The sequence below is a fragment of the Otolemur garnettii genome, unplaced genomic scaffold, assembly GCF_000181295.1.
Source record: "Otolemur garnettii isolate 467f Iridium unplaced genomic scaffold, OtoGar3 scaffold00132, whole genome shotgun sequence".
Classification (NCBI taxonomy): Eukaryota; Metazoa; Chordata; class Mammalia; order Primates; family Galagidae; genus Otolemur; species Otolemur garnettii.
In genome coordinates, this window is record NW_003852527.1 from 423,747 (window position 1) to 446,305 (window position 22,559).

Sequence of the window (22,559 nt, forward strand, 5' to 3'; positions counted from 1 at the left end):
AGACTGAGGCAAGAGAATCGCTTAAACCCAAGACTTTGAGATTGCGGTGAGCCGTAATACCATGGCTCTCCACAGAGGGCAACATAGTTAGACTCAAAAAAAAAAAAAAAAAAAAAAAAAGAATAATATAAATGAAAAGGTAAATTGAACAGTAGTGTCCTGCAAAGTGCTTTTTAAGGCATTTGCGAATTCATTATGGTTTGTGTTTTGTGAAGGAAATAAGACTTTACTATTAAGAAGTAAAGAATAAAAACCTGGGTAGAAAGCAGTTTATAAGACAATGACTAGAAAAGGAAGTATGATAATTAGCAGAATCTGGCAATTCTGTCTATGGAAGTAAGGGTAGACATTTAAAATTATAAAGGCTCTTTGTTTGTGGGATGGCAGGAGGTTCTTTAGGAGTATTTGTGAAAAATAGCTATTTTAGAAATTGTAGATTATGAAAGAGTTCAAGGAATTTTACGTCCTATAAAATGTTAGGCAAGGTAATTTGAAAACACCCTCTGCTGAGAATAACTAGAAAACCTGTAAAATATAAAATTTGTTTGACTGCATCAGGGTACTGCTAATGCAATGAAGAATTATGAGGTCAAGATCTGGAAGCAGAAACCAAACAAGAAAATGTGATCTTGGCATTTGGGCCACTTTTTCCTAGAGGAGAAAGACTGTCCATTCCAGAAGAGGAGGCTGGATGGAAAAGAGGAAGATGAGAAAATGGCAGAGCTTCTAACAGATCAAAGGACTAACATGACAAAAATGGACAAAAGAGGAAATAGAAAATCTAAATATTTGTTAAAGAAATTGAAACTGTAATTACAAGAAATCTGTACTTTCTACAACAAAGAAATCTATATGCCTTGATGGCTTTAATAAGACTGTCATATGATGTCATTTTCTTAAATGATATAAGGATACTATTGTAGATTTAAAGAGGCTAAGCCTCTTTAGTCAAAAATGTGATCTTTGAATGGACTCTTGAATCAGAAAATGTTAAAAAGATATTTTGGGGGCCATTAGAGAAATTTGAATACAGACTGGGCTTCATTAGGGAATATTAGATCTTAGGTGTCATTCTATCGTTGTGGCTGTGTCAGAAGATGTCTTAAATCTCAAGAGGTATACACTGTGGTATTTATAATGAAATGTCATAAAGACTGCAATATACTATCAAATGGGACAGGAAAAAATGTACACGTGTGTGTGATGAAGAGGCAGCATGTGAACTCATGTGAACGCATAAAGTATTAACAATGATTGAGTTAAGAAAAAGGGAAAATCTCATGATTCATGATAAAGTAAAAAAGGTTAAAAATTAGTGATTATTCAGTAGATGAAAAAAAACATGAATATTTAGCATCCATTTATGATAAAAGTTCTTAGCAAACTAGGAATAAAAGGGGACTTTTTTAATCTGATAAACAGTAGCTATGAAAAACCTAGAGCAAATTTACTTAATGGTGCAATGTTAAGAACTTCTCTGAGATAGGAGCTCTGATAAGAATGCCTGTCACCATTTCTCTTTCCCATTCTACTAAAAATTCTTGCTAATGTAATATGGCAAGAAAAAGAAAGGATAAAAACATTTACGAAAAAAAAAAAGACCTTTTCATCATTCAGTCAATTATAACTAGAAAATAAGCTCAGTAAGGTCAGCAGTATAAAGCTCAATTTTATTTCTCCCTACTAGTAGCACATTTTAAAAGGTTCCATTTGTTTTTCTGTAAAGTTTTATAAAATTTACTTTATATAATCTTACAAATTTTAATTTATTTACAAAAGCATCGAGGAAATATTAAATACTCAGGAGTGAATTTAATAAAAGATGAGCAAGACTTCAATAAGCAAGACTTCCTTATGGAAAACTGAGGGAAATTAAAGAAGTCCTGAATAAATGGAGAGATGTACCAGGGAGTTAAAGATCGACTATTATAAAGATACTGTTTTCTGCCCAAATTGGTCTATAGTTTCAATGCTATCTCAAACAAAATCTCAGCAGGTTTGTGTTTGAGAGTATGTATGTGTGTAATTTGACAAGATAATGTAAAAATAACATGGAAATTCAAAGGCAGAGAGCAACCTAGTCAACCTTGAAAAATAGGGAGAGTCTGGCAGGGGTGAGGAACCTGCAGCTATGGGCCACATGTGGTCTATATGCTTTAGTGTGGTCTTTTGACTGGATCCAGATTTTACCAACAGATCCTTTTAATAAAAAGGCAAACCACAGGGCAGGAGAATATAGCTTCACAATGTATAATCAAGATTAAATGAGATTAAATCTTGTATCCAGATTAAATGAGAACTACCAGTCAATAAGGACACAGCAGGTAATCCTATATAAAAATGAGGAAGTGTCTTGAGCAAGCACTTCAAAGAAGAAAATTGGCTAGTAAACATGAAAAGGGCTTTAATCTCATTGGTAGTCAAAGATTACCACTGCATGCCCACCGCAATGGTTAAAATTAAAAAGACTGACATACCAGTTGTTAGCCATGATCAAGAATGTGAAAGAAGAATTCTCTGCTGCTGCTAAATTGGTAGAACTCCTTTGAATAACTGTTCAGCTGTATCTACTATGGTTGTACATGTGAAATTTAAAATCTTGGTGTATAAATATTCAATAAAAGTGCTTGAACATGTACATCAGAAAATCCTGCATTCATGGCAACATTTGTGATGGTCTTAAGGTGGAAACAAGCCAGTTGACTGTTAAATTGCATAGATAAATTGTAGCTATAATGAACTAAAGCTATGTGTAACACTGAAAATGAGTCTTACTATATTGACAGTAGAAGCCACACAACACATAGTGTGGTTTTATATGAACTTGAAAAAGAGGCATAAACGGTCTTTGGTTTCAGAGGTTAGAATAGTGGTTACCTTTGAGGAAGGAGGTAGTGACTGGGAGTGAATATGAGAGAGGTTTCTGATGAGCTGATAATCTGATTCTGGAAGTATTTAATCAAATTACACAAGTATGTTCATTTTATGATGATTCTGTGAGCTGTATGTATACTGTATACTTTTATATTTAATAAAGAATAAAATTTGCTATGCTCTTTGTATTAAAATTTTAATGAAATATTTCAGATTGATAAAAATAAGTACATAGTGAATGCCTTTATAGTCACTTAATTTAACACTTGGCTACTGTATGGTGAGAATGCCTATGTACCCTGCTTAGTCTCAGGTAACTGATATCATAAATATAAATAAATTGGTATTTATCATTACCATTCTTGTTTTTATATTTTTATCACATATTTATGCATCCACAAATAACTACATTAGGAATATATTTGGCTCAAATATCAAAACCTACTCCAGTGACAGAGAGATCAAGTGGGTTTTATCTGACAAGTCCCCTATGAAGATTAGCAGTTTAATAATGTTAGGGTTCAAGTCTCTGCTAATAATTTGACCTTTTCTTCACATTCTTTGCCTTTTATTTACCAGATGTCAGCTCCACTTCTAGGTATATCTGTGTACTAGATGTTTCTCTTTTGGTTTTTAAAAGGAAATTATGTTATATTGGGAGTCGATTGTGTTTCTGTTCTATTTTTTTTTTGACAATTAAACTATGTCTGCATCCCTGGAATAAGTGCTTCTTACTTGTAGCTTATTTTTAGACATATGGATATATCCAGTAAGCTAATACTTTCTTTGGAATATTTGTAGCTATATTTTTATACTATATTTGATTTTTCAGTTTCAAGTTTTTGTAGAATTATTTTCCTATAGTTTGAGATAATTTCAAATCACCAGTTAATATATGTGAGTACAAAGTCAGTTCTGTCAGCTACTAGTGGGCAAATAGTATCAATAAACTTGTTTCCTCATCTGTATTATGGAGATTGCAATTCTTATTTTGTACAAGTATAGTTGTTGTGATGTGAATAAGGCAGTACTGTAAAGTGGCTAGAGAAGCATCTGGTCAATGGCTATTAGTGAGGAATTTTATTATAACCTAGATGTAGTAATGGGCATTGGTAAACAGATAGTTGCTCTATGTGGATTAAATGTTAGGATAAATGGTAATGGTGCAAGTGTCACAGAACCCTACTTGCATAAGTCAGGAAAAAACTCCTAGAGAAGGAAACTTTGGACAGACTTACATTGTGTTTGAATGTTTCAAAGACAGGTATTATATTGAGGTCCATTTTATAAGAAAAATCATAACATGAAAGAGCTGAATAACAGGAAAATCAAGATGCCTTTACAAATGCATCAGCTGTATAAATAGGCAATTCAGATTAACCAAGGATATGGCAAAAGAGCTATTAATGGAATGGATACTGTATTAGTGCCTAAATTGGAAAAAGATCAAAGTTTTTGGTTGTTTGCTTTATCAGTTGATTATTTTTCATTTAGAAGCTACTTAATGATTCCTTTAGTAGAGGAACTTTAAAAGTTGTGATTAATTTTTTCATGTATTTCATATTTTATGTTTGTTTTTCCTTGGACATTAAAAAATTCTAAAATGGCAGTTAAGTCTCTGAAGTGTGTGATTTGTTTATTGATATAATATATTTCCTCAGTGATACTCAAAATAATGATTTTATTATAGGAAGTTTTATATAAAATCTAATCCAAACTTTTATGGTAGCTGTTTGGTTCCTTGGGAAGTTATGTTGTGATTTGATGTAGGATTTTATAGTACTAGAAATGGTAATGTAATGGCTGGTTGCTGCCTTAAAGTTGTAAGTTGAGTATTCACATTTTGTAACGAGTGTGCATGAAATTAAATGGCTGTTTTTAAAACACAGGGAGGTGCCTTCGACTATTTTTAATTCCTTGTACTACTTTTTTTTCTCTACGAGATAACGTTTCTTTATTTTCCTTTAGTTATTTACTCAACCCTGAAAGTAGTAGTTTTTATATAGATGTGGGACTAATCTTAACATTTTAATTAACTCCTTCAAATTACTATAGTGAATATTCCTTGAACACTTTGCCTATTTACTGCAAGGTACTGCTAAAGTTGTTTTGATGCACAAAAGGAATTGTACTCCAAAATAAACGAGGCACATTATATTAAATTACATTACTTAGGCAGTTTTAAATTTATATCACAGAAATTGCTTAGTTTATTTCCCCAAAGCCACATGGTAAATGTCTCCTTGTATTATGTCAAAAGTTTGATATTTTGTTTTAATATTTGTTGATCATTTGGAAGGTACCATAATACTCCATCCATCTATCCCCCAAAAGCCCCTGGTATGTTTTTGTGGCTTCTGTGTTATTTAACCTTGTTGTATCTAAGCTTTTCTGTAAAATGAAGAAAATACTAGCAAGATTCATGAGACTTATTTAAAAATTATAGTAACAGGCATTGGAAGGAGTAAAATTATGGGGGCGTGGTGTATAGTATATGTTCAAGTTCAATTATTTTATAATTATGTAACATACTTTGCACTGTTATATTTAATATAGGAAAGTCACTGGTATAAATATTTTACATATTAGTAAAAAAATTAATTATTTGATTAAGAAATGAGATAATAGCTAGTCTCTATTCAAGTACAGTATGTTTATGCTAGCTTGCTTGCCTTGCTGATACTTTGAATAAATGGAATGAGCTTAAGTAAACAATGCAGGGTATGATGTTATGGTATTCACAGTTGCAGATCAATTGTTGGGGGTAAAACTGATGTTTGATCATATGAAAAAACAAATTTTAGGGCTTTGAATATTTCTAAAAGCTATTTGTGAAATATTTTCAACTAAATAATTAAGATTTAGCTCATCAAAGAACTCTTGTTAACAACTTCTAAATTGAGTATGTGTCAATAAAGAAGCAAGCATTTGGTGGGTATTTAATTCAGTTTTCAAATAAATTTTTTTACTCATCTATTTTCAAGGACTTCTCAACTATTAATGTAGGCTATTGAAGAAAGTGACATTTACAACTAATTCTTAATATTTCGCAATCAAAAGAAATATAGACATACATTTTTGTGTTGAGGATGATTTAAGATTGTAGCTACCACTCAACACTTTGATTTTAAAATATTTTATAACATAGTAATAAGTTACCAATTATTTTATATGGTAAAGTTCAAAATAAGGTTTAGTTTTTTTTTTCCCCCAAGGTTGGTGATGCCTTATACTTGAAGACCACCAGTCAGCCTACCACATTGAGGTCTGATCATATTTTTCCACTTAAAAGTGAATTTTGGCCATCTTATTTCACTTTTAGCTTTTTGTTATTATCCTGGAAAGTGTCTTAGAGTTTACTGTGCATTTCATATCTCATATTGTCTTAATGTAAGGGTTAAGTGGTCAGTACGGATATTTATTATTAACACAAGAATTCCTTTACCACATTGCCACAAAAAAAAAAAAATTCCTTGGGGCCACGAAATACTCTTAAAACATACACCAATAAAAATACCAAAACTTGAAAATTAGTAATGTAAAAAGTAACAGTAAAACGTGAAAAAAAGTTTATAACTCATACGGCAGTTAATGTGTTAAATACATTATGGTTTAAGTGCCAGGTGTGTCGAGCCAGTTTTGTGGTTTAGTCTATCTTGTTCATTGTTTTATGGATAGAAAATTAGATACCCAGTGTTTAGGTTTTTAGACTAGCTTCCTTACAAGTTTTGAGTCCTTAAGTTTCCTATACACTTTTGCAAATTGTTTAGTATTTATTTTATTCTTTTCTAAAACTTTATCCTGCAGCAAAGCTAAACTTAAAATCTTGATTCCTGTTTGTAAGATTATCACAGTCACTGATATGAACAGATATAAAGAGCTTCAAGAATTGAGCGTAAATCGTAACTCAATGAAGATCTTAAACCTAGTAAGATTAATCAGTTTTAAATTATATATAAACTATAAAGAGAAATGACGATGTTATTTGGGAAAAGATTCTCATAATGTATCCTGTTCAGTTTTGGATGTAGTGTGAGAGAACAGAACATGACTACATATTACAAATTTATACTCTCTAAACCTAGCAGCATTAACTGAGACCACCCTATCTCCTTTTTCACCGTGTACTCAGTTGGCTGCTGGTCCAGCAGCCACTGGAGGCTCTTGAGGGGAGGTGGGCCTGGCGTAGCTTTGGCAAGTTAGACAACTGATTGTATTCATTGTAAGATTTTTCTCTAAGTCTCAAACGCTAAATGTCTTTAAGTCAATAAAGGACCTATGCCGGCATCATGGGTAGGCTGTCTCAACAAATTGGGATGAAGCTTTTGCTACCGCTGTGCTGGGGACCTCGTTGCTCTGCTCCAATCCTGGTCAGCCCTTCTATCCGGGCAGTCTGTGAACAGCCAATCTTCCTGGGCATTGCGCGTCATCACTCCCCAACAGAGCGCGGAATAACGCGCGTCTCCGTGCTCAGTCCGGATAACGCGCATGTGTGACTGCGGGAAAGCGCGAGTAGAAATTAATCATTGCGTGTTTCAGCGCGCTGGAAAAGTTCTTGTTCTCACAATGCAGTATTCACTATTTTTGTTGGGTAGTCATTCGTGTCGACAAATGCTCATTACTAGTGGTTCTCAATATTTGAAATTCCAGACAAGCAGCGTGTATACAGATTTGCTCTTGAAAGACCACATTGTGGTGTGAACACATGTCCATTCTTATCAGTCCAACTCGGAAATACGGGTTGGGGGGGGGAGGTTGTTGAGAAGGAGGGTTAGTACTTAGGCAAGAGTGTTAACACTTAAGAAGCACCACAACCCAATTAAATTAAAAATTCTTTAATTATATAGGTGTAAGTAAATGCTGATAAAGAATTTGAAACGCTGAAAATGTTAAGTTTGATCTTTGCTGGTGTTTCTATGATTACAATTGTTTTATTTGAAAGTAGACTCGTAACTTCTTCTCCCAATTGATGTATTAATGAAATGTTCTCATTGCAAGATGTATGAATCCACCGTATTGTATTTAATGAATGCAATATGTGACTGTACCATTATTCAACCAGTAACCTTAATAATGGATATTTAAGTTAATTACACTTTTAGAGTATATTAAAACTATTCTTCCATTTATTAGTTCATTTCTTAAGGTGATTTATTTCTTAAAAATTTATTAAGTAAACAAGACATTTATAGGCAATCAGTATGGCAGAGAGGAAAGAACATTTTTTAGAAGACTGTAGTGTATCTTATTCAATGACTTAACAGTTATTTGATCTTTTCCATATTATTCAAACTCTCAGTTTTTATTTAGCATCTATAAAATGGAGATAACTTTGTTAGGACAAAGTAAGATTTAATGTGAAATTTTTTAGTAAATTGTTTTTTTAAAAATCTCAACATGCAAAATGGTATCTTTACAAAAGAAATGTATATTTATAATGTTAGATATAGAATAAATTTGTAAATAGTAATTCCATGTTCACTGAGACATAAGTATCAGTAGTACCAACCCTGTTACGTTATCTGTAGAATTATCTGAATCCCTAGATTATCCAAAACTAAAGTTTTGTAAGCAATAGTAAAATGTACATAATTAATACGTGTCATAAATATTATATAGTTAACTTAAAAACACCACATAATTTATAGAAGATATTTGTCATGTGTTTTCCTAAATAATAAAAGAATAACTGTCAGCTAGTGTTGTCTGAATTATTTATAATAGTAAAAGTAGAATTTATGATTGAAGAAATTGGTAATAGATATACATTGTATTAATTACCTATTTTCACATATATACACTGTTAGCTTTCTATACATAGATAAATATCAGATAGTAAGAAGTTATTGAGACAGTGTTATATAGTATAAAAAATACTAGTCTAGTGTCAGTAAGGCCTGAGTTTAGTTTAAGTCAGCTAATCTCTGGTGAGCCACCTATTTGGATGAGGTATAGTGAGAGAATAATAAAAAGGTCATAATACTGTATGTACCTTGAATGGGGCAGTTGGGCTAGCATTTAAACAATCATAGGCCTTGAGTGGGTATGCAAAAGCCCAAGACCTGGTTTGGAGATGTTAAATCCTTTTTTGCTGGAGCAAGAAAGGTGTAATACACAGCAATGCTGGGAGAAAATGATAGAGTTAGCGCCTGGCTGGGTAAGAGTTCAGTCAAGTTGTAATAAGTTGTTCAAAATTTGTGAGTAATGCTGTTGAGGCTGTGATTTCAGGAAGATGGTAGTCTTAATTGTATTACTAACTTTACCAGTATTACCTCAGGTAAGTCACTGACTTTTGGGGAGTCATGAATATTTACATTACAGTTCTTCTTTTATTTGAGAAAATTAGATATGCCTTAAAGAAATTAGGGACTGATTCCTTACCTCTTCTTATATTTATTTATTTCTGCCTTTGGTGGAAACCATTTGGCAATATATTTGAGTACTTTACACAACTTTCTTTTCTGTATCATGACAATTCATTTTAAACTCAATGTTATTAAATGTTTTTGGATGATAACTATGTAAGTATTTCCTGTCATCTTAGGTTTATAGTACAAATTGGAAAGATGGTTATAGATCTTTGAGATTTTGTTTCAGCTCCAAAAGGCTACAATTTAGAATTTTTTTTTGCACTTTACTATGCTTTATTTAACTAGCTCAAATCAATCTTTTAAAATTGGTTTTATATGAACTTTAGGTAATGTTTTGAATTGTTTTTAGAAAAAGGTAAAGGTTGCTATTAGATATTTCCTATACTTAGATATAGAATGATTGCTGATAATAATTTATGTACCCAAAATTTGGGAATGCATTTTTTTGCTCCTAAATTGGTTATCTTTATTGATATACTTTTAATGTTGAATTTACTCAGAAGAATAAATTTGTAGTAGTTTTTTTGAAAGTGGTAACTTGATCCATGATTCAATTGAGTTAATACTGTGTCTTTTGTTTTTTAATAGTTGGAACAGATAGTGCGAGAGAAGCCATTGAAAATGCGGCTGCATTTCTCTTCATGACATTTCACTTGAAGGACACCGTTGGTCACAAGGAGACAAAGGCTATAAAACAGATGTTTGGCCCTTTTCCATCGTCATCTGCCACTGCAGCTTGTAATGCTACTAGTCGAATTATTTCTCATTTTAGTCAAGATGATCTTACTGCTCTTATCCAGATGACAGAGAAGGAATATGGCGATAGAGGTTTTTTTGGTAAAAATTTAGCATTTTCATTTGACATGCATGATTTGGACCCCTTTGATGACCTGCCGCCAGTAAACGGTGAAAATCAGAAAATAACCTTAGATTACAGGAAGTTTCAGAATGAACGTCTCCAGGAGCATTGCACTCCAGAGATTAAGCCTGTGGAAAAAACAAATGGCTCCTTTTTGTGGTGTGAAGTTGAGAAATACTTAAATGCAACTATGAAGGAAATGACTGAAGCACCACGAATTGAAGATCTTTGCTGCACTTTATATGATATGCTCGCTTCTGTTAAAAGTGGTGATGAACTTCAGGATGAGGTACAGTTGAAGCTATGAAGTTCTATACTGTTGTAATCTACCTTAGTGAAATAGCCTTTCTAAACGTGGGTAGTTAGCAAAGAAAGTACTCCTATAACATTACGTAAAGTACTCAAATATATTGCCAAATGATTTCCACCAAAGGCATTGTATATACTTTCCCAGTGGATAGTTACAGGAAGATTACAAGTGTAATGAGTAGAAGAGTCATAGGGCAGTAGTTGGTGGTCCACATGTCCTGGTTACTGGGACAGTTCTGGTTAAATCTGTTTTTCCCTTTTATAACTATAGTGCCCCTCTTACTCTGAAAAGTATAGAGGTTTGAATGAAAATTATAGAGTCACACTAGTAATAACTGTTAACATTTTTATGTCATTTTATATTTCTGAGAGTTTTATAATGCAAATATAATAATCTTAAAATAATAGAAATTTTACTTATAAAAAACGACTTACTGATTTAGACTGATGTACAATTAGGTTTAAAAAAAAATATTGAGCTGGGTGTGGTGGCTCCTGCTTGTAATCTTAGCACTTTCAGAAGCTAAGCCAGGAGAATCACTTGACACTAGGAGTTTGAGTCTAGCCCTGGCAACATAGTGATCCCACCTCTACCAAAAACAAACAAAAAAATTCGCCAGGTGCGGTGGTACACTCCTGTGGTTCTAGCTACTCAGGAGGGTGAGGCAGTATTACCTGAGCCCAGGAGTTTGAGGCTGCATTGGGCTGTGATCACACCACTGCAGTTCAACCTAGGGTGACGGAATAAGACCCTATCTCTAAGTGAATGAATGAATAGACGTTGAAAAACAGAGTGATCTAGAATCGGACTGTTTGATAGTTTAGATAACTTGTTCAATAATAACTTGCATCTTTCTAAGTATGTAAATCAGTGATTCCCAACTTTTTTGGCACCAAAGACTAGTTTCATGCAAGTTTTCCTTTTTTTTTTCCCCTCCGCAAATTCTTACTCTGTTGCCCTGGGTATAGTGCCGGGGCATTATCAAAGCTCACAGCAACCTCAGTCTCTTGGGCTCAGGCAGTTCTCTTACCTCAGCTTCCCTAGTAGCTGGGACTACAGGTACCTGCCATAAGGCCCAGCTAGTTTTTCTATTTTTTAGTAGAGATGGGATCTCACTCCTTCTTAGGCTAGTCTTGAACTCATGAGCTCAAGCAGTCCACCCACCTCAGCCTTCCAAGATGCTAGGATTATAAGTGTGAGCCACGACTCTGCTCCAGGCCTCGTGGATGACAGTTTTTCCATGGACTGAGAGTTGGTTTTGATATGAGTCTGCAAGCAATTGATTTATTATAGTCTCCGTGGAGTCAAACCTCTCTGCTAATAATAATCTATATTTGCAGCCACTCCCTGACTAGCATCACTACCTCAGCTCACCAGAGATCGTCAGGGATTAAATTCTTACGAGGAGTTTGCAACCCAGATGCTTTGCATGCATGGTTCATAGTAGGGTTTGACCTCCTGTGGCAGTGGTTCTCAACCTGTGGGTTGCGACCCACAGAAACCATATTAAAGGGCTGTGGCATTAGGAAGGTTGAGAACCACTGTCCTATGGCAACCTAATGCTTCCACTTATCTCTGAAGGTGATGTGAGTGATGGGGAGTAGCTGTAAATTCAGATGAAGCTTCACTCAGGGAGCTTCCCTCCCTTGGCCGCCACTTTCCTCCTGATATTGACGTGGTTCCTTAACAGGCTCAGGGTTGGGGGACTGCAGACATTAAATTATTTTAATTCCTTTCTGTGCCATGATTGGGTTATGTTATTCAAAGTGATGAGTTAATTTTACTGTCACATAAAAAGTTTATCTCGAGGGTTTTGTGTTTTTGCCCTCGATACTAGCATTCTGTTTTATCCTAGTATGAACATAGAATAATGCCAGCCCAATTTTATACTGGACAAGTTGAATGAGTAACTTATTTCATGGAGGATTAAGAGAGATGATATACTGTTGGAGAAAGGACAGAGGCTTGAGATCAGATGGTTCTTCCCTTCTCACTTACTGATCATGAGACTTTAGATTATTAGATCTCTCAGAAGCTTTGTTTTCTTGTTAGAAAATTTCAAGGGGGATACCAGTACCAAAATACAGATTTGATATGAGCATTAAATGTGATATATCTGAAATGGTAGCTATAATGCAGTAATGTAATAACAGGTACTCATTATATGGTAGCATTATTAGAATTAAGAATTTTTAAATCACGTGGACTATCAGTCAAAAATACAGAAAAAAATACTAGCTACTTTTTTTTTTCAAAGAAAAATGGAGAGAATTACCTGGTTAGGTACTGGAGTTCTAAACCTTCGTAGTGATAGATGTTATGCTGAAGAACATTAACAGTTGGAAGTAAGGTGTTCTGTTGTTAATTCTGTGATCATTCTCATTTATCTGAATGTTTTACACTTGGTTTAATTTATATCAGATGCTTAATATTAAATGAATTTACTCTAACATTATGAAAATAACATTTTTTAAAAATCGTGATTTATAAAGAAAATTTTACTGATTTTACAGATCATAATTGAATATATAGCAGTTATCCTATTATGATTATAGTAAATTGAAACTTATAAATATTGAACTAATAGATACTTTGTTTTCTGAGTGAGCCATGGAACTATTCTTTTAACTTCTCAATATCTAGAGTAAAGTTTGTATTTCTCTTTACCACAATTTTAAGTATGTAACTAGATATATGATTGTTGGAGGGGGCATATTTTCTACTTCTCAAGACTTTTTTGTAATCTACTTAATTGTAAGCTCAAGCTAAATTCATGCATCCATCTATACATCATGTATAGATGATTGTATGGTTACTGTGTTACTACGAGCAATGGTATTTACTGGACATAAAAAGATGAATAGATAGCAACCTTGCCATGTTATTCATAACCTTAGTTACTTAGCAAGGGGATACAGGTCAACAAAAATGATATTATATACAAAGAAAATGGAGACGTAAAAGAACAAGTCAAAGATTTAGCATGGTAGGAAAAGTATTCATAGAATAGGTTAAGTATTCATAGAGCCAAGTTTTAAAAGTGTCCAGATTTAACTTTTTCAAGTAGATCAGAAAGGTAGGGAGCATATTTCAAAATTGAGAAAGAACACAGTGTATTTAGTGAATGCAGCTCTGTAAAGTCAGAGTGTAGGATGCGACAGGCGGCAGTCAAATACAGGGTGTGCAGATGGGTGAGAGTTGGTGTGAGGTAAGGCCTGTGCACCTTACCTTGTAAACCACTCTGAAGCTTGTATGGTCTGGGTCAGTGAGTTTTTCAACCAGGACTTAATGTGAGAAAGTATTTCTCATTGTCTCAGTGACTTGAGTGGCAGAGTTTTATATGGTTCATTCCCTTAGTGTTGGTTTTCCTGTCTGTGTATAAAAATGATTATCATGATAATTTTTGTTCTGCAGTAAAGGTTATTCATACTTTATATTTTAGATCTTTTTTTGTGCAGCTGTATTCTGCTATAGGAAATTCCGGTATAACTTTGAAGTGAAAGTTGAGTAGAAAAATGTTTCAGTATAGCTGTTCTTTTTCTTTAATTGTTTTAGGTTAATTTGAGGGTACAAAGAATTAGGTTTGTAGTATGTTAGGTTACATTGTTTGCATTTGTTAGGTAGTGTCCCTCTTATAATTGTGTCCCGCCCCCAAGACGTATGGCATACACCCTTACATTGTGCCCATTAAGTGGGAGCACAGCCATTCCCCCTCTGTTCCCTTGCCCCCACCTTGAATTGATTGTCTACTGGCTCATATTAGTATTGAGTACAGTGGATTCTTGCTTCTCCATTCTTGTGATACTTTACTAAGAAGAATATGTTCTAACTCTATCCAGGTTAATATAAAAGATATAAAGTTCACCCTTTTATGGCTAAATAGTATTCCATGGTATACATATACCATAGCTTGTTAATCCATTCCTGGATGGTGGGCATTTACGTTGCTTCCACATTTTGGTGATTGTAAATTGAGCTGTGATGAACTGTCTAGGGCAAATGTCCTTACGATAAAATGATTTTTTTCTTCTGGGCAGATGCCTAGTAATGGGATTGCAGGATCCATACAACTATTCTTGACCAGTGTTATTTCATGTCAGGATGTTCTATACTTGTGTATTGTCTGTCTACTAAAAAATCCCTCACTAAGCCGGGAGAGAGTGTCATTAAAAAGTAATCTGTTCATATGATAGTACAGTTAATTTTCACATCTACACTTGATCTTAGCCACAAGGCTGAGAAGCGATTAATAATTTTCACTTCTTTTTAAGCTTTTACTTGACCATTTAACTAGGAACATTTAAATAACCAAGCTGTGTGCTGTTGCTCCAAACATTTAGTAGAACCATGGTGACCTGTATTTCACCTATAATCTAAGAGAAGCATTCGGAAAGCCACTTCAGTGATAAAGGAAGTTTTACTATCAACATAAGATTTCCAAGCTCTGAATAAAGGTATTGACCTAAGGACCAGTTGATGGAAAAGCTGTTTGTTAGGGCTAACCATTTAGTGTTTTTTCCCTAAAGACCTTCATGTTACTGTTGAACTCATGTTAGAAACGTGGGAATAAAAAGTATATGCATATGATGACGTTTAAAACAAAGACAGTATAAGAAAGTTTCTAGTCTGAAACATGTGGGGAGGAATAATGCTAATGACATTGGTAATAATAATAATGACGGACATTACTGTATGACATAAGGCATTGTATTAGGTGCTTTCTGTGCATGGCTTTATTTAATCTTCATAGCAGTCATTTGAGGTAGGTAGTGCTGGATTAAAGATTCTTATTACAGAAGCGCTGAATGGAAAAGGTTATACGCTGAGGCACTTGCTCTGCTCCCCTTTTGTAAGTTATTAAAAAAAAATAGCATACTAAAGCAAACATAAGAAAATCTAACAAAATTTCATTTGTGACCAGGGTGGCTAAGTTGATATCTTTTTCAAATATCAAATTCTTAAAGAAAAAGTTTTTCTAAGTTTTCAGTAGTGCTGCTTTGCTGTTACTCAAAGGAAGTGCTTTGTCAGCCTTATGTATTATCGCTCTCTAGAAGTAGGGATTTTATAGATTAGTAATGAGTTTAGAGATATTGGACAATTTTTCTGATGTTACAGGATAAGTAGTAGATCCAGGATTTAAATTCAGACATTGTAACTCTGAGTCCAGTGGATACTTTGTCAAGAAGTCGATCTGTATGTGTTCTTGCATCTGTTGCTCTGAGATATTAGGCCTCCCAAGTATGTAAGGATCTTTTACTCTTCATTCACAGTTTCTTTAGAAACAGTGCTTTCCCCTTTTAGACTTCCAAATAAAATTAGCTGAAATATGAGAATACGTGAAACTTTTAGATCCTGTTTAAGATGAGTTTTAATAATTCCATAGGGAATTCGTTGCATATAAAATACTCTTATGTTCTTCTGTGTATTAAACTAATACAACAGCCCACTTCTTAGCTTTTCCCAATACCATCCTTTCTTCCCTCCTTCCTTGAGCCTCTTAAGTTACTTTCTCCTGTGGGCATTTCTTTGATTTCGGCAGTTTTTCTGTTAAGGCTGTAGTCATTAGGATTAAGTCTTAGATCTTGATTGACTAGAAATCTTTAAGGTTCTGTATGTTATTAAACTTTATTTCCTTTAACTAATATTTATTAAAGTTAGTACACTTTCACTCCAAGAAGCAAGTGAGAGTTGAACATTCTGTGTTATTTTCTTAATCAAATCCTGTCCAGTACAGACATCTTCTTGCTGTTGCCGTTTCAAGCCAGAATTAAAGCATTAAGGAATGTTCTGTTGGATTGCATGGTTTATGGACTTTAAACAGAAATTTTCCCTAAAAAGAGTGTTAATAACATGTTAATAACCATGTTTTGAGTGCCCATTGTATGTGACCTGCACCAGACTATCTCCCTAGACCTAAACAGTCCCACAAGGTGTGGGAGTAGGATCCTCTGTATAAAGAGGAAAGAAAAACAAAACAAAACAAAACTTGAGACTAAGTTGTCTACTCAAATCATAAGGCAAGACAAAGGTAGAAATTCTGAGACTTTTTTTTTCTCAGCATAGTTCTACCACTACTGTCTAGTATGCCATTAGATTTCTTTTTTTAAGAGAAGAGCATCAACTGGAAAGGGTGTTTGAATTCAATTTTTGATGCCAATTCTGATTTTACAGTCCTTGTTGAAATTGAAAGGTTCAATTAAGTTTCATTAATAGAAAACATTTGGGAAATATGTAAAGTGGGCTCTGAAAAACTGGCATGTTGGAGATGTATTGGAGTGTACGTATCTCAGTACTATTTAATTATTTGCAGAGCTGTTAATGTCGAGGTTGAAATTGATGGAGTTACTGTGTAATCAGTTCTTAGAAAAGTGAGTTTTGTTGATACGATTGTGGTTTGCTTTTGTGCAGATGGGGCTCCTTTATGGCATTTGTAATTTGATGTTTGCTGTTAGCTTTATCTCTTGACTCTATGCAGGTGGTGTTACTTGACCTATGCAAGTTCATTGCTGAACCTAACCCTGTTCCAGACATGTGCCTGATCTCAAAACGTGGGATTTATTTGGTTAGATTGTCTTCTGACAGAAAAGTGTGTGTGTGTGTGTGTGTGTGTGTATACACACTACTTATTTGTGTCACAAATCATTATAGCCCTTTGAAATTTTGATGTGGGATAATTATCATGGTTTAGTACAGTGGTCCTCAAAACTCCTTTACACTCTTAAAAATTATTTCTGACTTCATAGAGCTCTTCTTTATGTTATTTACTTCAGCTGACATTTATTGTATTAGAAATTGAAACTGAAAATTTTTAATACTACATTAAATAACACTGAATCCCTTATACTACTTTAAGTAAATAAAATTTTTATGAAAAATGATTATTTTCTCCCTTATGAGTATTCTGCTCTTTGTGTAGTATGAAGAGTGTCATTGTATTACATTTTTAAAGTCAGTTCACTGTGTGGCTTAGTAGCAGACATCTAGATTCCCCAGTGCCCTTCTGCATTCAGTCTGTTCTGATGTCACACATTGTATTTTGTAGCCTCTGCAAAACTCTGTTCACTCTATACTTGTGAGAAAATGAGAATGAAAAAGGCAAATAATGTTTTAGTATTACTGTGAACACAATTTTTACTTCGTGGTCAAACGATTTTGATCTTATTGTTCTGAGTGGATCTTTGAGGTCCTAGACCACACATTAAGAATCACTGATTTAATGTTTATATTACAATTTGGCAAAGAGGGTGTAGTGATGTGTTTGCTGAGCTATAAAGATACCAGAATCAACCAGATTGGATTTAAAATGGTATCCTTCCAGTTACGAGGACTAAATATGTATTGCTTTGTTGTAGTCCACCAATAATCAGAGCTTCTATATTCTCCTTCAGTTGAAAATTATACTTTATGAGAATGTTTAGAATCATAGCATTTACACACCCTATGTAGTATTTGTGTTTCTAGCATTCTGTCCAAATGGTGATTTCTATCTAATGAGTTATCCTTATTTTAATGATGGGTTGCCCCTGCAGGCTCCCTCCCCTGCAAAAAAAGGCATCTCATTACTTTCTGGAGTAGTTTTCTTGTAAATTATTTGTTTTGATGACTGTTACTACTCTTAATACTTCTGCCATTTAGTCCTGTATCTGCATAACAGGGCAACAAATTCATAGACCCCTACTCTTACATGACTATGTTTTAGACATATGTTAGCAGTTATTTTCATTTCTTAGATTTTCTTAAATTAAAGTGTAAAACTTCAGGTTTCCTGTATTAATGGATATTAATCCATTATGAAAATTTGGATGTATTTTTCAGTATTACAATAGTACTGATATGTAGAATGCTTTTCATTATCTTGTCTTCAAAGATATCACACTTTTAGTTGCTTTGCCTATTTAAGAATGAATAACCTCATAAGAAAAGAGTTCAGATTATTTTGTCAAAACATAACTTGACTTTTGGATTCTATTGTCTGTTCTGTTATACTGCCAGATGTTGATGTTTAATGCACAGTTTTGTAGTTTTCACAAACTATTGTTTTTATTTTTTTCAAATTGGGGACTTTTGTCTTCATCTGGCAATTATGTTATTGTAATTATGTCACAGAGGATCAGTGACACTAAGATCAAATTTAAAAATAGTTCCTGACTCAGGTGGCACCAGTGGCTCAAAGGGGTAGGGTGCCAGCCCCATATACCAGAGGTGGTGGGTTCAAACCCAGCCCTGGCCAAAAACTGCAAAAAAAAAAAAAATGGTTCCTGACTCTTGTGATATGATCCATTAAGTTAGGATATTCCTTACTACTGTCTTTTTTACCATAGGTAGCATGTACTATTTATGATTTTTGTTCTGTTCTTCCCTGTTTTAAACTAATATTCTCTGTAAGAGAAGATGGAAGCAAGGTTAGAATTGACTACTTCTCTCATCTTCCCTGAGGAAAGATGATTTCTTGGTTTGATTTCCTTGCCTCAAGCATTGATAAAAGGATTCTGTCTTATTTTTTTGTGCTTAGAATTTTTGGAGACTTAACCTTATAGACATACTGTTATAGGTTTTTAAAATATGTGTGTGTAAAAATTTCTTTTGTACTTTTAGTGACATGGTCTTGCTACGTTGTCAGGCTTACCTGAAGTTCTGGGCGCAAGCAGTTTTTTTCCACAACCTCCTAAGTAGGAAGTTGTACCCAGCCGCTGTACCCAACTTGTATTTATTTTTTATTGTGACTTTGCTGCTGTTTTTTTTGCTCCTATATCCCTCTTGTTTTTTAGTTTATGGGTACTTATGTAGCCATAGTGTTTTGTTAGATACTAATCAATTTTTTTCTGTTTCCTTCAGGGTTGTGATAGAAATTTAATTTTTAAATTCCACTCATTTTTATATTTTTATTTTCTAATTTAAAAAAATATATCCTAATTATAGAAAATTTAGAACAATTTTAAACAAAATGCAGGAACTAAGTGTATATGTTTTTAAAACACTTTAAACATTGTGACATATAGGATAGTACCTGTGGCTCAGAGGGGTAGGCCACTGGCCCCATATGCTGGAGGTGTCGGGGTCAAACCCAGCCCCGGCCAAAAACTGCAATGAAAAAAAAATATATATATTGTGTCATATAGTCTATATAAATTCAAACTTGTTTTCCTACTAGCATTTTCTTTAATTCATGTTTGTATGACAGCATTTTATAATCATTTTAATGGTTGGAGAGTATTAGATTTTTCATCAAATTCTAGTTTATTAAATAGTCTGATATTAAGATTTAAGTTATACCTAGCTTTTTGCTATTGTAAATAACATTGTAATGAAGACTCTTATGCTACATATTTATTCATTTTTTTTTAAATTTTAGAATGTATTCTCGTCAGTGAAAATTTTGCATATTAAAGTACTCACTGGTTTTGAGTGGTATGTTACTTGGGTCAGGTGTATCTTTTATCGGTTTTTTAATTTGTGAATAATACAGATATGCCCATATTATATATTTTAAAGTGATACAGCCATTTTCTCAGAAGTTTTTGTTACTTCTACATTCCTGTTATATTGGGTTATTCATTCCTGTTTTTACTTTATAAGGAATGAAATATTCATGAGACAATCTCAAGACTCATTAGTTCTGATTTTAGCTAAATGTGACATTTAGGAAAAATCAAGAGAGAGTATTTCACATGCTATAAAACACATCTCTTAAATTTTATAATCTGTATTAGAAAAACACATGATGTATTTTTTCTTTATCTTAGTAGTATGTTGCCTTTTTTTTTTCTTATTAAAAAAATCTTGTTTGTTTTTCAGAGCCTTTTGAAGAGAAAGCTTTGGTGAGATAGGAGAATGAACATAATATTTATATATGAAATAAAGGTGATCCAAGGGTTATAACTCAGATGTCTGAGTAGAAGGTACATGAAGATAGATCTCAGCTCAGTAAAACATTTTCTATTTTCAGGGTCCTATAAGCATATTGAGCTCTTGGAATTGGATAATGAGATTTGTTACTGGAGATGTAGAAATATATGCTGAATTGTCAGCTTGTTGGACTTTGTAAAAGGTTAAATTTTGATGACTTTTAGGATATCTGTAAACTCCAAGAGTTTTGGTTGTCGTATACCATCTTATTATAGATATGAGTAAAATAATACTATTAATATATTAAGCTCAAAGTGAAGACTTAAAAATATTTCCAGGTTGCAGCAATAACAGATTCCAAACTATTTTGCTGTTAATTAGAATGGTTGCTCAAGGAGTAGAACATTTTGTCATGTCTCATACTTTTTTTCTTCTGTTTGACTCTGTTCATTATTTCATTCATTCAGTCATCATTCTCTGCTATGTCAAATGTTCTTAAGTTTTGGGAGATAAAAGGTAATTTAATAAAGTTTAATCAACCCATTCCCATTATTTTGCTTCCTTAAGTCCCCTACTTTAGAACTTTTATACATACAGGTGAGAGGAATGGGTAGGCAAAACGTATGTGATATAATGAAATGTTGTTAAGACTAGCTTGAAGAAATGCATGGATACAAAGATTTTACATATTGAGAGTTACCTGTAATGTATTGATACAAAGAAGAAAGGTATATGCATTTTATTAGCAAAATAAAGGATAAATTTCTGTTAATAGTGTATGAGATGAACAAAAACATTTTGGCTTATGTTTTAATTGTAAATTTATAAACATAAGTATGTTTATTAGATTAAGGAATTACTAAAAGCATTAACTTTAATTTTTTTTTAATTTCAAGACAAGATTTAGGGGGTACAAGTTGAATCTATATACTGTATAGTGATGAAGTCTAGTCTTTTAATGTGCCTGTCACCTGAATAATGCACATTGTACCCAATAGGTAATTTTTCCTCCAGTTTTCCATGTCCTTTATGGCACTCCTTGTGTCCTTGTGGTAGCTATTGCTTAGCTCACACTTTTGAGAATATGCAGTATTTATTTTTCTGTTCTGAGTTACTTAGGATAATGGCCTGCAGTACCATCCAAGTTGCTATAAAAGACATTATTTCATTTTTTCTTATGGCTAAGTAGTACTCTGTGGTATATATGCACACCACATTTTCTTTATTCACTCATCACTTGATGGACACTTCCAAAGATTCCTCATCTTTACAGTTGTGAATTGTGCTATGGTAAATATATGAGTGCAGGTATCATAATGATATCTTTTCCTTTGGGTACATACCTAGTACTGGATTGCAAGACTAAATGGTAGATCCATTTTTAATTTTTTGAGAAATCTCTATACTGATCTCCATTGAGGCTGTACTAATTTATGTTCTCACCAACAGTGGATAAGCAATCCTTCTTTACAACACCTATACCAACATCTGTTGGTTTTTGACTTTTTAATATTGACTATTCTGACAGGAGTAAGGTGGTATCTCAGTGTGGTTTTAATTTTTATTTTCATGATGATCAGTGATGTTGAACTTCTTTTTATGTTTTTGGCCATGTGTATATCTTTTGAAAAATGACTGTGTCATTTGCCTACATTTTAATGGGGCTATTTGTTTTCATCTTCTGAGTTCAGTTCTTTGTAGATTCTAGCTATTAGTCCTTTGTCAGGTGCATAATTTGAGAATATTTTATCCCATTCTGTAGATTGTCAATTTATTCTTTTGATAATTCTTTTATTAAGTCCCATTTGTCTCTTTTTGTTTTTGTTATATTTGCTTATCGGATCTTAGTCACAAATTCTTTGCTAGACCAGTGTCCAGAAGAGTTTTTCCTAGGCTTTCTTCTAGGATTTTTATGAGTTCATTATCTCCCATTTAAATCCTTCATCTGTCTGAAGTTGCTTTCTGTGTATGGTGAAGGATGGGGATCCAGTTTAATTCTTCAGAATAAGGCTATTCAATTTTCATAGCACCATTTATTGAATATTATGTCCTTTCCTCAGTGTATGTTTTTGTCTCCATTGTTGAAGATCAGTCAATTGTGTTTATATGAGGTCAATTAAGTTTGTGAACTCATCCTAGAAAAAGTGCTACACCTAACAAAACTGAATACACATTTGTCTCATCAGTACATGGAACATACTACAAAATCAATCACATCTTAGGCCACAAATCTAACCTCAGAAAATTTAAAGGAATATAAATTATTCCATGCATCTTCTCTGGCCATTATGGAATAAAA

The 22,559-nt window shown here is 33.4% G+C and overlaps 1 protein-coding gene across 1 annotated transcript in view; it reads left to right on the forward strand.

The window, feature by feature from the left end:
* ASCC3 (activating signal cointegrator 1 complex subunit 3) overlaps positions 1–22,559 on the forward strand; it is a 368,987-nt gene that overhangs the window by 27,324 nt on the left and 319,104 nt on the right. The window contains exon 4 of the mRNA XM_012810382.2: positions 9,834–10,393. Within this exon, the coding sequence (XP_012665836.1) occupies positions 9,834–10,393 (560 nt within the window). The remainder of the gene's footprint in view (positions 1–9,833; positions 10,394–22,559) is intronic.